The following is a 16,155-nucleotide window of genomic DNA, read 5'->3' as shown; positions in this document are numbered from 1 at the left end:
AATGAAGCACCTTAGCCCAGCGGCCCCTATCAAAATTTATGGCCCAGAGTTGAACTTGCACAAACATAAGGAACGTGTATATTTGCATTTCGAACAGGAGTTGTGTTTCAGGATGAAAATTTGAGGTTCATCATTCTGAATGTTAATTAACACTTATAACCTGGTGTGTTAAAATAACATTCCAGGGTGCAAGTGGTGGAAATTTTAATCTGGCCTATCAGTCTGAAAGTCCCAGCAATGATTCACACCAGGAGGAGCAGCATCATGAGTGATTAGGTTGGTCAAAGACATTTTATGATGTTACAAGGGGTTAATCCCTGAAACAAGGCAAGGATAGTTACCAGAGCAATAACAGTTCACTCCACACCACCAGGTAGGTTGTGTGCTCACCATCTTGTCATGTATTGGCTTCCAGGAGAAAGCCTAGAAAAAACAGGTAGTTTGGGACATTCCCTGAAGATTTAGGATTATTCGGACAGCTACCATACCTGTCAGCATAGCAATCCTGCACATCATGTCCCAGCCTTGCTATTTGTTGGACAGCACCATTTAGTTAGTGGGGGAGTGGGGTGGATGCATTTCACATTGTTGGGTTTTCCAAACTGTAATTTTGTTGCCTGCATCTGTACCTTTAAATTATTATTTAATGTTTATATTACGGTAGCACCAAGGAGCTGCAGAGGAGTGTTCTCTGGCTTTGGGTGTTGTCATTGGGTGATTTGGCTCAGACACAGAATGTTACAGAGCGAGTCAATGTGCGCTCTTCCCTAGAGACTTAGTTTCAGAAATTTAGGACATCCCAGCAACAAACGCAGGAGGAAACCAAATGTCACAGGTAAGGCGCATCTGATTGCAAGGGTGAGTGACTGCCCCCATGAGGTGAGTGGCTGCACTTGGAATGCACTGTTAGATAACTGCTTAGCCCAGTCACAAATTCACCTACAGAGCATCAGTGATGGAAACATGGAAGCAGCATGGTGGTACCTTGCGATGCTTCACAGTGTAGTAAAGGATGGGGGCCCTGCCATCATGTCGCGGTCTCCACACCAGCTCGTAGTAGTCCGTCTTGGACGTCCTGGGGGAGCTGAGGATGATGGGCGCCTCGGCCGGAGACACCTGCCCTCTGTTAGTCATGCACTGGAGAGATGCTTCCAGCACAGTAGGCTTAGGCCTTTGCAACATGGCTTTTTCCTTCAGAGCCTTGTCGCTGAACAGTGGCGTGGGGGACTGAGCTGAGCCCGACCTGGAGTCTCGCCATGGCTTCATAGTTGTTCCTGAAATACAAGTTGGGGGTGAAGGGAGAGGGGGCAGACAGAACAAATGCCATTTTAAATCACTCATAAACGCAGAGATAGTAGGAAGCAACCTCAATTCTCCTGCTAGCCCTGCTACCATGAACCTTAGAGGAACCATAGCCAAGCTTCTCAAGAGGCTGCTGCATCCATTTCACTCTGAACGACGTTCTCCATCACATATAACTATAACTCACCCCTCCATCTCTCCCACAATAACTATGGGGCACATGGACACTGGGGCTGACTGCAGAGAGGGCAGCTTCCAATCGCCCTGTAGCACCTCTTACCACAGACAGGCCCAGTGGGGCCACACCCCTTCCTGTCATGATAAAACTTGAAGGAGACAAGTGGCACTTGTTGTAACATAGCCAGCTCCTACCAGGAGACATGGAGATCCTAGTGTGAGGGGCCAGCTGGGGGTGCCCTAGCAATTTGGAGTTAAGCTGCTAGAAGAGCAGGACAGCTGAAACACAAGCAGGACAGAAAGGAGGTATCAGCCCTTTCGTACTCCAGTGACTTATTTGTACATTAGCCCCTTGAATTAAAGCACCGATGTCTGCAGGAAGGTAACTTGTGAACTCTACTGAAGACTCACCAGGCTGGGCGGTCCTAAGGTGCACCATGGCTTGTGCACTGCCAACTTCATTCTCTGCTACGCACTGATAGATCCCGTCATCCTCAGGCCCCACACTCAGCACCCGCAGAGCCTTACGAGACAGCCGAAACCGGGGGTTGGAGGAGAGAGGCACGGCATTGCGCAGCCACATGACCGAGGGCTGGGGGTTCCCTCGCACCTTGCAGGTGAACTTTGCACTCTGACCCCAGGGGATGATCTGCTGGGACAGCTCCATGGTGACCTCGGGAGGTTCTGTAGGGCAAAAGCCATGAAACAACAACTTGCTTTAGCTCTAGCAAAGTGCACAGCACTACCATGATTGGTCATTCACTTCTAGCGGAGAGAGGGGTTGGAAAAACTGAGCCTCAACCAAGAAAAGTCCTCCTCCTTGATGGGGTCACCCAGGGATCCACCCTGTCACCCCTCCTGTTTCCACAGGAGACCACTCAGCAAGGTGGTGAGATGCCACACGTCCAGTGTCCACAGTATGTCAATGACACACAGCTGTGTATCCCATTTTTCCCCAGTGCCACTACAAGGGTGTCCCGATGCCTACAGGAGACCAGCGCCTGGATGAAATACAGCTGGCTCAAACCAAATCCATTCAAGTCCCAGCTAATGCCTGTCGGAAGGGGGAAATGCTCTGCAGAATTATCTGGGACTTATCTTCCTAAACATTCTTGCCTCAAATTCTGGAAAAAGGAGGCTCAGACTCTGAAGTCCGCTATGGTCCCTTCCCATGCAGATTTCAATGTACCTGGAAAGCGCTAGATACTACGCTAATGGGTGCTATAGAGTACCCAAAGCAGAAATATAAATAATGGGAGATGGGATTCCCCAAGGGGAGTCCCCCATCTTAGACTCACAGTGGAACCTGTGGGTGAACGGGGCAGGTGATGGGGTCCGCAGGGGCAATTCCATCACCTCATACTAAAACTGGTGCTAAAGATGCCAGCAAGGAGGGTAGGTTCACTTCACATTATAATGGAGGTGGGGTGGATATTTGTCCCTGAAACAGGTGCTAGGAGAAAGCCTGGGCTCTGTCTGGGGAGACGGGAGGAAAGCTGCAGTACTACTCACCAAACACCTGAACGTTATAGAATATGAACACAGCTCCAGCCTCGCCCACCCCATTGTCAGCCATGCAGCTGTATGTGCCGGAGTCTTCCTCGCTGGTGGCGTCGATTAGCAGGTTGCTGAGCAGGAAGCGGGTCTTGTTGTAGCCAGAAATACTGGAGCCGTTCTTGGCCCAGGTGACCCGGGGAGGCGGGATCCCGCTAGCCACACATTCCAGGATGAGGCTTTGACCTTTGATGACGATGATGGTCTGAGCCTCCGGGGGATAGATTATCCGCGCCGCCTCTGCTGTGGAGCCTGGTGATGTGGGAGAAGAAAAAGAATAAGACACTGCAGCTCCTACAAATAGGCTGGGGCAGCGGCACCCCAAGAACGCTTGCTTCCTCTGGACAATAGGACAGACGGATGCACCATGCAGGCTGAGAAACTTGGTAGTTCTTATGCGACCAATGTGCAGAGGACCAGTCAAGCAGTGGAGTTCAGACCCTTGCTCCCAGGTCTAAATGCTTCTCAGAGGGTATAACAATTCCGCGGGGTAGCCGCACGCGCATGCAGCGCAGAGAACAGACCTCTCGACCTTCTACTGTGAAAACTACAGCCCTCCACCATCTGCTGCAAAGGAAGTTTTCCAGGAGCAAATACATGAAGTCCATACATAAAGCTACAATAATAGAACACGGAGGCTGCCCAAGTAAACACTCAACAGTCAAGAGATGCCAAAGATAATGTCGCACACGCAAAGAGGGATGGGTTGGAGGCCAGGAACCCAAAATGTTTAAAGGGAGGCATCTTACGTCGCACGCGGAGTCTGTCACTGGAGACGGAGGTTTTCACTTCCTGGGTCACGGGGTTGTAGGCAGCACATTTGTACGTTCCTTCATCCTCCTGGCTGGCATTGACTATCTGAAGGTTCCCAGACGGCATGATCAGGTAGTTGTCTGTAAGGGAAAAGAAGAGAGGACCTTTCTCTATGAGGAGCTATTCTACCAGCCAGATAACATCTCAGCAGTAGGTTCCAAACATGCCTGGGCAAAGGAAAGGGAGAAGGTGGGAAAAGAGGAGGGAAAGAGAACTGAATAAATCAACATCACAAGAACGGTTCTCCTGGAAATAAGCTGATTCAGTCTCAGAATCGGGATAAGGAGAGAACTGATTTGGGGAGGAGGGAGATGAACGAACCTTCTGGTGAAGTTGAAGAGCCCATCTGTACTTGTGACACAAGTGGCAACATTCAGATCTGGATTTTAAAACTTCCCAAGGGTTCATAGGGGTTCAGAGCTGGGGCTTTGGTTCTGACCCATCTCTAGTCACGTGGGTGAATAATTCATTTTAACAAAATTAAACTTAGGATTTATTCAACTCAGGCCCCCTCTTTTTTCTGTTTGCAAATTGTTGTTGAGCATGGCCCCCTCAGGCACGGCTGCCTGGGGACAACACAGAGGCCAGGCAGCGGCTCAGAAAGGAGCAGCTGTGGGGGAGACGTACATCAGGCAGTGGGCAGAGAGGACTTATTCTCTGCAAGACTGGAGAGCTAGAGGGAAAGGTAAAGGCAGAGCCAGCGGATATGGAGACGTGACAGAGGTCGCTGGGACAGAAGCACGGGGTAGCAAAGAGAGTAGAGGGACCCTCCCCTCCCTGAATGCAGCTCACCTCTGGAAGCCTCCAGCCACTCCTGTTTCACACTGTAGCGCACCTGGGCTTTGGGGTGGCTTTCGGGCAGGTCACATGCAATCACAGCTGTGTTCCCTTCATCCACTTCAATCACATGCTGGCCATCAAATTTGAAGTCTTTGATCTCTGTTAAGAGAACAGTAACAGTAGGGGTATGTCTACACTACCAGATTAGTTCGATTTAACTTAATTCGAATTTGTGGAATCGACCTTACAAAGTCGAATTTGTGTGTCCACACTAAGGACACTAATTCGACTTTGTGAGTCCACACTAACGGGGCAGGCGTCGACTTTGGAAGCGGTGCACTGTGGGAAGCTATCTCACAGTTCCCGCAGTCCCCGCTGCCCATTTGAATTCTGGGATTTCCCCACAATGCATGCTGGGGGGAAAAATGTGTCGAGGGTGGTCTTGGGTAACTGTCATCATTCAACGTGCTTTCGGACGTCTCAAGGGGAGATGGAGGAGCTTACTGACTCGCTGGGATCTCAGCGAAACCAATATCCCCATTGTTATTGCAGCTTGCTGTGTGCTCCACAATCTCTGTGAGAGCAAGGGGGAGACCTTTATGGCGGGATGGGAGGTTGAGGCAAATCGCCTGGCTGCTGATTACGCTCAGCCAGACAGCTGTGCAATTAGAAGAGCCCAGCAGGAAGCGCTGTGCATCCGGGAGGCTTTGAAAGATAGGTTCCTCAGGGAGCAGGGTAACCTGTGACTGTTCAGTTTCTTTACAGAGAAGCTGAACCTGCCCCTGCTTCAGTTACTGTTGACTTTCTTCTGCGGTTACATACCCCGTTCACCATGTTTCCCCCCTCCCAACACACGTTTAAAAATAAAGTTAATGGAACATTGTTAGTTAACAACGTTTTCTTTATTAATGAATTCGCATTGAAGGGTTGAAACAGGGATGCAGACTGTGGTGGGTAGGGTGTGCAGTGATGTTAACACCGCTTCTACACTCGAGGAATGACAGGCTCCTGCTCCTAGAGCAGTCTGCAGTGCCGGACTGGTTGTTTCAACGGAGCCTGCCATCCCTCCTTTTCAGGACTCTGTGTGCGGGGGCTACGTGACCTTGTGGCGGGGGAGGACGGTTACAGATTCCCCTGCTGCGTGGCTCTGTGGTCCGGGACAAGGACCACTGCATAAGTTCTGTAACCGCCCTCCCATGCCACAAAGTCACGTACCCCCCACCCACACAGAACATGGAAAACACCTCCCAGACCGACCAGGGTGCCTACTGACTGCACTGTGTGTGTGACCTGCTGTTGATCCTGCCCCCGTGTCTGTACCCTGGTAAAGGTGACTGTCCTATGCAATTAACAACCCCCTTCCCCCCCCTTCACAGACAGTCTTCTGTAGAAAAACTTGACGGAAATAGTAATTAACAGCAAACTACTTTTAATAATCAACTACACAGTTAGGGGATGAAACTGGGATTGGGGCTTTGGTGAGCCAGGAAGGGAAGGACTTCTCAACATTTAGGGAATGAGAGCCTTCTTGTATTTGTGCACTCTGCAGGGGTGCAGTGACAGTTTTCACGGCCCCTGTCGCCCCTCCTTCTTGTTACTTTGGGTGAGGGGGGTTTGGGACTTTGTGGCGGGGGAGGGCGGTTGCAGATACAGTGCAGGGGTGCTCTGTCCTCCTGCCTGCGGTCCTGCAGAACATCCACAAGGCGCCGGAGCGTGTCAAATTTTCCCTGGGCATTTCCTGTGTGGCTGGTCAGAACATCCAAGCTCGGACTGCTGTCCAGAGTGTCAATAGAGTGGTGCACTGTGGGATAGCTCCCGGAGCTACTAAGGTCGATTTCCGTCCACACATAGCCATGTCCAATTTAGCGCTACTCCCCTCATCGGGGAGGAGTACAGAATTCGAACTAAAGAGCCCTCTAGGTCGAACTAATTAGCTTCCTGGTGTGGACAGGTGCACGGTTAAGTCGAATTAACCCTGCTAAATTCGACATAAACTCCTAGTGTAGACCAGGCCTAAGTCTTAGCACTGGGGTGGGAAATTCAGGAGTTAATGGAAAGGAGTAAAAAAAAACAAAAAAAACACCCCAACAACCTGAGGTATATTCAGTACGTAAACTTGTAATTCAGCTAGATTCCAAAGCCGGACTAAAGCACACAATGGGGAACAAGACAATGCATATAGTTAACACTGGGCCCTTCTATCCTAGGACTTCAAAGAGCTTTACAAATATTGATTTGGCTTCCTGAAACCCCCTGGAACAGGTCTTCCGTGTCCATACAAATTAGGCTGGCTCAGTGCACAAAGCTAGTCACACTCTGGATCTTGGTTTTGGTGCAAAGAGTATCCTCTTCCTGTTGTCTGACCTTTACCACCTCAGGTTTGGAGTCAGGACCCAGTTTAGTGCCTCTTGGCAACGGATGGTACTGAAGGGGTGCCCTCAGCGATGAGTGGGACTGGGCTGCTGTCAGAACGCTGCTCCTTTCCCTCACCTAATAGCTCCAAAAAGGGCTCATCAAGAAACTTTGCGAATAAACTGCTCCTGGGATGTGTATGAACATGAGAAATCCCAGCCCTAAAAGGTAACTTACTGAGCAACTGAAAATTGAGATTCGAAAGGTAAGTGCCATTTCAAACATAACTGTAGCCGGGCTGCCTAGAAGCTACCACAAACATTGTGAACTGAGCCTGTGTAGAGAGGGTTCAAAGGCTGGGTAATACAGAAGAGAGGATTACATCATGATCCTTTGACTTCGCCTGAACACCTGAAATATGGTTAGAAAATGACATCCCCTTCTGATAAGTGGGGAGGATGGTCTTGAACTAGAAAATGTGGGGGCAGAGAGGATTAATTCATAGAATCATAGAATATCAGGGTTGGAAGGGATCTCAGGAGATTATCTAGTCCAACCCCCTGCTCAAAGCAGGACCAATCCCCATTCATTAATGTCTGTGAGGTGTTCTGAGATCCTTGGATGGAAGGTGCTGGAAATGGATAAAAATATTTGCTGCCCAGATCTTCCTCCTGTGGATTCAGTTCTACCCCTAATTATGCATTCACTGCTCCTACTGACTTCACTAGGAACTTGCTGGAGTGCATCTGAGGGAAGAATTGTACAACTGTGAAAGACTCAAACTGGGTTCTGGGTTCTCTCTCACTTCACATGTCCTCAGTGCCATCTCCGGACAGCTGGTGTACGAGTGGGGCAGAGGTTGCTTAGCTGATACCAGGGAAAGACAAAGAGCAGGATCAAGTGTGAAGGCTACTATGGACAATGCTTTCTGGATCTAAACTAACTGTTCAGCCCCTGGATAATATGGTGATGAATGCTATGCATCCTCCCATGCTATACTTCCCAAACAGATGGATTAGACCAGCGGCTCTCAACTTTTCCAGATTACTGTGTCCCTTTCAGGAGTCTAATTTGACTTGCGTGCCCCCAAGCTTCACCTCACTTAAAAACTACTTGCTTACAAAATCAGACATAAAAATACAAAAGCATCACAGCGCACTGATACTGAGAAATTGCTTATGTTCTCACTTTTACCATATAGTTATAAATCAATTGAAATATAAATACTGTACTCACATTTCAGTGTCTAGTATATAGAACAGTATAAACAAATCATTGTCTGTATGAAATTTTAGTTTATACTGACTTTGCTAGAGCTTTTTATGTAGCTTATCATAAAACTAGGCAAATATCTGGATGAGTTGATGTACCCCCTGAAAGACCTGATTGAGAACCACTGGTTTAGACAGATGAGAGCATAGGAGTAGATAGATTCAAGAGATTTAGAAGGCAAACTTTGGGCATAGAAGAAAAAAAAAAAGATCACACTTCAACTCGCAGACTTGAAGGATTTGATCTGGAAGCAAATGGAGAATTAATAAATATGGAACAGGAAGTAAAAAGTCATTTTCAGAGTCCACTTTTGTGACCACAACCACCACTTCAAACTCTTCCATTGCCTGAATTCTAAGCATCTCCGTACAGGGAATTCTTGCTCGAGTCAAACACTCGACAGCCACAGGCTGGTTTACCACTAGATTGTTATTGTGTCCTAAGGTTCCCCCACCCCTAGTTTGTTTGGGGAGATGTTGGAGGGAATGGGGGGGGGTCACAGAAAAAACAGAAGGGAATTATTGGTCTCTACATGCAACTATGCAAATAAAAATTAAAATGAGTTTGAAAGATACCAGAGATGGAGAAAGGCTCTAATGACTGGCTACGAACCAAACTTTGGCCAAGTTCCTTTGTCCGCTGACCCAGTTACCCACACCATGCCCTGAACACACACCACGTTCCTGGGGGCTAAAAAAACCCAACAGAGGGTGCCTTTGAGAGAGAATGAGAGTACCAGACAAAGAGGAACAGATCAGGTTTCATAAGGGAAGGCATTTGACGTGACACCTGCCTGCTGGTACATTTGAGAAATCCATTAGGAGAGAATGTTTTGACAGAGCTGTTCATCGCCCCCACCCCCACCCGCCAGCCCAGTCCTCCACCTTCCTTCTCCCCTGCTGTCTACATTCTTCCAGCTGCACTTCTCAACCAACTCCACATGAGGCAAAGAGTTAGAGGCCATAATGGAAACATTGCAAGGACTCTCTGCTAGTCTTTATGAGCTGACTGACCCCTTCTCATCAGAACCTGCTCCTCCACCACCCTGCACAGCTGACCCTTCCTGCAAAAGTTCAGTGACCTCAGAGACACACCAGCTGGGCCATTGCCTCACCATGGAAATGTCTCTGTAATGAGACTTTAGGACTCAGATGAACTCAGTATGAACCCCCTACACTTTCCTGCTCTCCATCCCCCCCCAATGGAAGCAAAGTATCTCTCTATATTTTTTAATACTACTCAGAAGACTTGGAGCAGATACCAAGGTGAAATGGCCTGAGTCAGGTAGCGCTTCGGGTCTATGCCAGCCACTCAGAAGCTGAGAGCAGAAATGCTGCTGAGTTTAAGACCATTCCAGTCCCAGACTGGTAGTGGCAGGATTGCCAAACCCACATCATCAAAGACAAGAAGATAAACCAAAATAAACCCAGGAGACCTATTTCCAAACCCATTCCTGGTGAAGATGCTCCTGTAGCCTATATGTGCACTATAACATAGTAGCATTGGGAGCCGGTTCATCTCAACTCATTTATAGGACAGGGAGATGCATCTACTATAGCCCTTAAACCAAGTTCGGAAACCAACCTGTTTGAAAGTGCTTTAAACAAAGTTCTAGCTAGCCTGGTTCCTGGTGACAGTTTGACCAGCCAGTGTGGATGAAGTCAACCCATGTTTAGAAAGCATGCTCCGACCAACTGCAAGTAAACTAGAACGTGGCTCTTCTAGCAAATGTTTGCAAGTGTTTCCTGAGTCCTGCAAGCCCAGCTCACAGGAATGTTAAAGAGATGAACATTTATTTCAGGAATTTGGTTGCAGCACCTGCTATGGGGTGATGCTATGTCTTTGCATTGGCACACTAGGTCAAGCAGGTAATGGCGCTGTGTTTTGAGGACCCTGCATCTTCAGCACCTTGCAGCAATATGCTATGACATTGCAACAATACTTAAAGTTGCATCTTTCATAGCATGACCTAGCATTGACACACTTCTTCAGGGTGGCATGACCCTGCATTGAAACGAGACCATATTGCCTCTTCAAAGCATAATGTAACAGCAACGCAGTATGACCTACACCACCACGACTTTGCGCAGGAGTGTGCCATTATCACAAACACAACTATTTTGTTCCTTGGAACCAATACAAATCCAAGGCCCGCACAGCCTCAGGCAGCTCAGAGAGCAGGGATCAGAAGAGCTCGTGGATCGCAGACTACACATGACCTTCCCTTGGCAGACCGGGAGAGTGGAAAAATGTGTTTTCATTCTCTGGGATTTATACCAGCTCTCCAACAGCAAAGACAACTCTGGCTCCAAGGTTCTCCCACCCACAGTCCTGGAAAAGTGACATGAAATGTCTCAAAACAGACTTTCTGATTAAAGCAAGATTCTTTTTAATTTTAAATAAAAACCAGCTCCCTTGGCAATGTGCTGAAAAACCTTTCCAAATGTAAAACGTATTAGTTGTCAGGCACATTGTTTGGAGATGGTTCTAGTGCCCTGATTCGAGAAGCAGGGCGTGGGGAGGGAGAAAGGAGGGAGACAGTTGAAAAGAGAAGGAGAGGTTTAGCAATGTCATAAAAAAATGATTTGCAGCGAACGTGTTCAAGACTTCAAGAATTTCCTGTCTTCATTCAATTAAAAATAATAATAAAAAAAAGCAGGAATAAGAGTGAACTTCAGAAATGTGATTAATCCTTTAAGACAAGCAGAGAAGGGGAGCCATGTTTCCACTGAGTATTAAAGCCAGATGAAGGTTAACTCTTAACATGCAACACATTCTGTTACCCTTGGGGAGGGGAAGGGTGCTGGGTGTTTTCTCCTCTGACATTTGATCAAGGGATTAAACAGGAAGAGACACAAACAGAAGGGGGCGGAGAAAAGGAGAGAAGCAGAAGTCTGCCTGCCCATATCACACATACTTCCCTGATCATCAAAATATAAACGAGCATCAGGAAAATTAATGTGCACCCTGGTGGTCTGAATTAATCACAGCCAAATTATGATCTCAGAGCCAAGGCCCAGGCTCCAGCAGTGCTGGCAGGGGTTTATATGAACACAGAGGGACCCAGAAGAGGAGAGAGGCCTAGGAGCCAGTGAGCTTGGAGAAAGAACAGACCAACACCTCAAATGCAGAGCAGCTCACCAGTGAACGTAGTTCTTTAGGACATGGAAAATAACGACGAGATTTCTGCAATTAGAGACAGTGTTTCAGACACTGGGTGTATAGAGGGGAAGGATCGTCCTTAGGTTAACACATAGATCTCAGAGTCAGGGCTCCTGGGGTTTATGGTTGCTTGTGCCACCCACTCGGTGTGCGGCCTTCAATGAATCGCTTTGCTTTTCTGTGCTTCATTTGCCCTCATCTTAAAGCGGGGATAATATCTCATGTGAGGTATCATTGGAAAAGTTATGAGTTGAGTTATGAGATATGATATGATATGCATGTTGTATGTATTTTTCATGTATCATCTAAATATGATTTGTATTGTCTGTATTTCAATTGTGCTTACTCTGCTTGACACCTACAACTAGCCTTACTAGTACAAAGATGAAGAAGCCAAGAAGCCAGCAAGTGCTGATGGCCAAAGAGGAGACACCTTCCTGAAAACTGAACACACACAACCTACATGCACACACGTAGACAGCAATAGCTGCTGCTATGACACATGCAAGGGCATGGCATGTGATCAGGCCACTTGTCTCCATCTTCCATTTTTCCACTTGGGACATTTTGGGACAAAAAAAAAAGAACCTTCACAAGTTTAATGCCAGATTGTTCCCGTAAATGTCCATCCCCCACAAATAATGTTTAGTTGTATTTGTAAATGGCTTCTACCCAGGCCTCTGCCTCCCCTGGGGCGTGTGTTTGCCCGTTCGCACTCACAACCTACATACAAACAGGTCTGGCAAACAGAGGGGCAGTGTGGTCACATCTGGGCTGAGGTGCTGCTGCAAAGATAGTGCCAGTACTACTGCACGTACCTGGCCTGGCCCAGTGGGGGTGTCACGTGAGCCAGAGGGACCCCACAGACTCCTTTCTGCAGGCAGGTGAGATGGGGAATTTTGAGACCAGCAGAAGCTGCGGGTGACAGCTTCTCCTCAACACTCACTGACTGTATTTGGCTCTGCTCCCCACATTCGGCCAGCTCCTACCTGCCTTGCCAGCTTTCCTATCCCCAAATCCCATGCTAGACCCTACCACTGCTCTATTCCCCTACTCACTGTCGTTGCCCATTAAAACTCACTGGGGAGCTGTGATAGCCCAATTCATCACTGTCCGTGAAGTGCTTTGAGACCATCGGATGGAGGGCACTGGGGATGGCTGAGCTCCAACTGTGCTGAAGCCACCGTTTTAAGAAAAATGGGGGCAGCTCTTGTTCTCTTTAGGATGGGCTGTGGACAGAGAGAGAAAGCCAGCCTCTGTCTGTGCGTGTGTGCTCATGCCCCTGCCGGCACGGCGATGGGCAGGGTGAAGAATCATCCTAGGACTAGTAGGAAAGCCCTGGTTTGGAGGAACTAAGGCCCTCGGGTACTACAGCTAGGGGGCCAGGTAAGTAATGGACTAGACAGATAAGATTGGATCAGACACAAGTGGGAGACCATGTGGAACTAAAAAGGACAGGCTCCAAGGGCTTGAGCCTTCCCTATAGGGGTGGAGAAGGGCCTCTGAGAACAGGAAATGGCAAGGACTGAGGCTCCTCCAGCACAAAGCGGGGGGGGGGGGGGAGGGAAGAGTTATTCCTCACTAATCCCCATTTTGGCTGCCAGAGCCCCATGGGGTTAGAGCTCTCCTCTTGCCTAAGCAATGTCTCAGTTGTCGGCCTCCTCCCCATGAGGAGTAACGGACGCAGCCCTCTCTGAGTGCCACGGCAAGACGCGGACAATCCCATTCTCCCACCTCCTTCATGCATTTCTGTCCTCTCAGAGTCACCCCCTGCCCCCCAGCAGCAGTGGTCAGATCCCCTCCAAACAGCTCCTCATGCGCGCACCCCTCATATGCTAGCATCCCATCACATCCCCCCCCAGCCCCCACACCACATCCCAAGCTTGGTTCCATGCCACATCACGATCAACGTGCCATGTCTCCGCAGCAGACATCCCTCCCCTCTGGTAACTGACTCAGGAAGCGCCACCTGTGTTTTCATTTCCTCCCCACCCCTCACGCCACCCCAGGCCTTGTAGCCAGAGGCCTTTGGTGGAGGCGAGTCAAGCAAGCAAATGCTTTTTCAAGATGGAGATGAAGTTCCCCCTCCATTGCGTCAGGGGAGTCATCAGCGGAGAGGCCCAGGCAGAAGGAAAATGAATGGGTTTTTCTTTAGAAGACAGCTGCAAATTCCTAAGGGACCCCGAACATGCCCCAGAGCAGGGGTCACTGCCCACTGGCACTTTGCAACAACACCAGGCTTGCTCCCATGTGCTTAGCCAACGCTGAGGGCTGCTCTGCTACTTTTGTTTCTAGAAGCTAAAAGGGCATGAAGGAATGACCCTCTCTGGCCCTAGAGTGTTTCCAATATGAATGTCCATCCCCCCATTCTCTCCCCCGCCCCCAAAAAAAAGCACTCCTCTATCTCCTCTTCCATTGCAACCAAGAATTTGACAAGGAGAAAACCCAGTTTAGTATATTCCTCACTTCCCACAAGGGCTTGTCCCGGGGTGGGGCGGGGGGAGATCCTAAGATGTAAGAAAAGGGATGTAAGTAGCAAAGTAGCTCAGCATGCACTAAGTGGGCATTCAACAGGCACGTAATTGCCACTTGCCTCCATTTGGTATTCAGTGGGATCAAATTCAGCCCTGGCATGAATAGGTGCAACTCCAGTTGAAGTCCCCACGAGCTGCTCCAGCTTACATCAGTACTGTCTTTGATCTTTGTGTTAGTGGCTTTTCCTGCTACATCCCTCTCATCAGTCTTTTTGTGTAAGCTGCGCTCATTTTGTGTGACTAGTGCACGGTCCATTACTTTGCCACTTCCATCCACTCACTCTCATCCAGCAAAGCACGTTTCAGTTAAAGCGTGCAAGCAATCCCATTGGCTTCCACAGGGCTACTTGCTTGCTTAAAATTCAACCTGTGCTTACAGTCTTTTGCTGGATAGGGGCCCTGATGACTAATCTTCAGCAACATGTGACTTTTACCACTGTTGTCGTCCCTCCCAAAGCGTTCCAGGGGAGTCACACCCACTTAGTGCAGAGCGCACTTCACTCTTAGGAGACTACAAGAAAAAGGGGCTTGGAAGGGGAGCTGGGTGTGATGGCAAAGGGAAGCATCAGACTATATTCCTATGCCCAGCGCTGGGCTATATATTTTAAAGTCAGGCAGCCTTACAGAGTCTCATTCCATCCTTCAGGACCCGTGACCATGCACCGCCCCATTTAGGCTACCCTGGATTCCAATCACTCTCAACGTAAGGGCTAGGACCTGGAACATCCCAAGCGACTGGGAATCAGATATGGAGCCTCTCTAGATGTCCTGTTCCAATGCAGCTTAGGCTGGTAGTGATCAATGTCATTACCATCTGTTCTATGCACTGGGCTGGTGTTTGCAAGGTGGGGAGAGAGAGAGAAGGGGGCGGGGGTCACTCCAGTTCCAATAAGTTACCTTCTAGTACCCCAGTCACATACACCCAGAAAGCATCTGTACCATGTCTGAAGACTTGAACTGAACACTGGCAAAGTGATCCTTGTTCTGTTGCTTTAAGAACTCCACCTCCATCCCCTTCACAAATCTCTCCCTTCCCGGGGGCTATAAAACTATAGCCAGGTTTACCTCTACTGCCAGAATTAACTGCTAGTCTCAGTCAGTCTTCTGAGTTAGCCTGATCAGAGATTGGCTCAGGCATGCCAATCAGCCACATACCCCAAAAAGTTCTGCTCCTTGCTTGTCTCTCTCATGTCCCACCCTCAGTTCCATCTTCTCCCCCTTCCATCCGGGCTCTTCCCAAGGTGGGATCTGTTCCAGGGCTCCCCACTTCTCTCTACTCCCCAGTGGGATTCACTCTGTCCACTCTCATGGCTCCCTCTGCCCAAAGACAGCAGGGATCATGGTGGGAGCGGCCCACTTAGCCATGTGCCAAGATGATAGGAACATAAGAACGGCCGTACTGGGCCAGACCAAAGGTCCACGTAGCCCAGTATCCTGCCTTCCGACAGTGGCCAATGCCAGGTGCCCCAGAGAATGATCCAGTGAGACCCAGCAGCTTCCCTGCACGGCGCTGAAACTCAATGGTGTAGGAAGAAGACACAAGTTCTCAGGGGACAAGCCATGTAGCACAGATGGCTCCACAATGGGTTACTGTCTCTCACTTATTTAACCCACCTTCTCCATCAGTTCACAAGACCTATTCAGTGGCATTAATAGCCATCCCCCTATTGGTGGGAACAAAGCCCATTAAGCCCTCACTCTCCTTCTGCAACCCATCTGATCCTCCTAGCTCCTCTCAGTGGCAATACACTTGTGGTGATGGGGAGGTCTCACTCATCTTCCCCCTTCCCTGATTCCAGCTCAATGGCTCAGGCCAAGGGCCACTTATCTACCTGATCTCTACACCTTGTGTCAGGCCTTGTAAATGCTGCTGTTAAAATTCAGTTCTCTTTGGCTTGGTGGGGGTGAGGGCGGGGATGGAGTATACATAGGCCTGAATCAACACCAGACCAACTTCTGGGGCCTCACTACAGCACTGGACGTGATTATAGCTGGAGTCTGTCTCAGGGAGGATGGTGGGGACTTCCTGCACACTAGCAGCTTGATCACAGCCTCTGCAAAGGATGCCTGTCTCCCCTCAGTCACCAGAGCCAGAGGGGGAAGGCAGCACCCAGGTAAACGGAACAACCACGGCCTTGTCCAAGCAACGACATTTAAGAGAGGCCTGAAAGCAAACAACCGTACTAAGGAGCGTGCGTGCACTGGTCTC

At 49.0% G+C, this 16,155-nt stretch overlaps 1 protein-coding gene across 7 annotated transcripts in view; it reads right to left on the bottom strand.

The window, feature by feature from the left end:
- Positions 1-16,155, bottom strand: part of BOC (BOC cell adhesion associated, oncogene regulated) — an 89,689-nt gene that overhangs the window by 16,096 nt on the left and 57,438 nt on the right. For all 7 annotated transcript variants that reach the window (XM_039507118.1, XM_039507097.1, XM_039507108.1 and 4 more), the window contains exons 4-8: positions 4,639-4,785; positions 3,783-3,926; positions 2,992-3,285; positions 1,891-2,163; positions 985-1,274 (exon numbers count right to left, since the gene is read on the bottom strand). In XM_039507118.1, coding sequence (XP_039363052.1) covers positions 985-1,274; positions 1,891-2,163; positions 2,992-3,285; positions 3,783-3,926; positions 4,639-4,785 — 1,148 coding nt within the window. The remainder of the gene's footprint in view (positions 1-984; positions 1,275-1,890; positions 2,164-2,991; positions 3,286-3,782; positions 3,927-4,638; positions 4,786-16,155) is intronic.

Source organism: Mauremys reevesii, linkage group 1, assembly GCF_016161935.1.
Source record: "Mauremys reevesii isolate NIE-2019 linkage group 1, ASM1616193v1, whole genome shotgun sequence".
Taxonomy (NCBI): Eukaryota; Metazoa; Chordata; order Testudines; family Geoemydidae; genus Mauremys; species Mauremys reevesii.
Note: the sequence above shows the minus strand (reverse complement) of the source record. Positions and strands in the feature narration are given on the sequence as shown.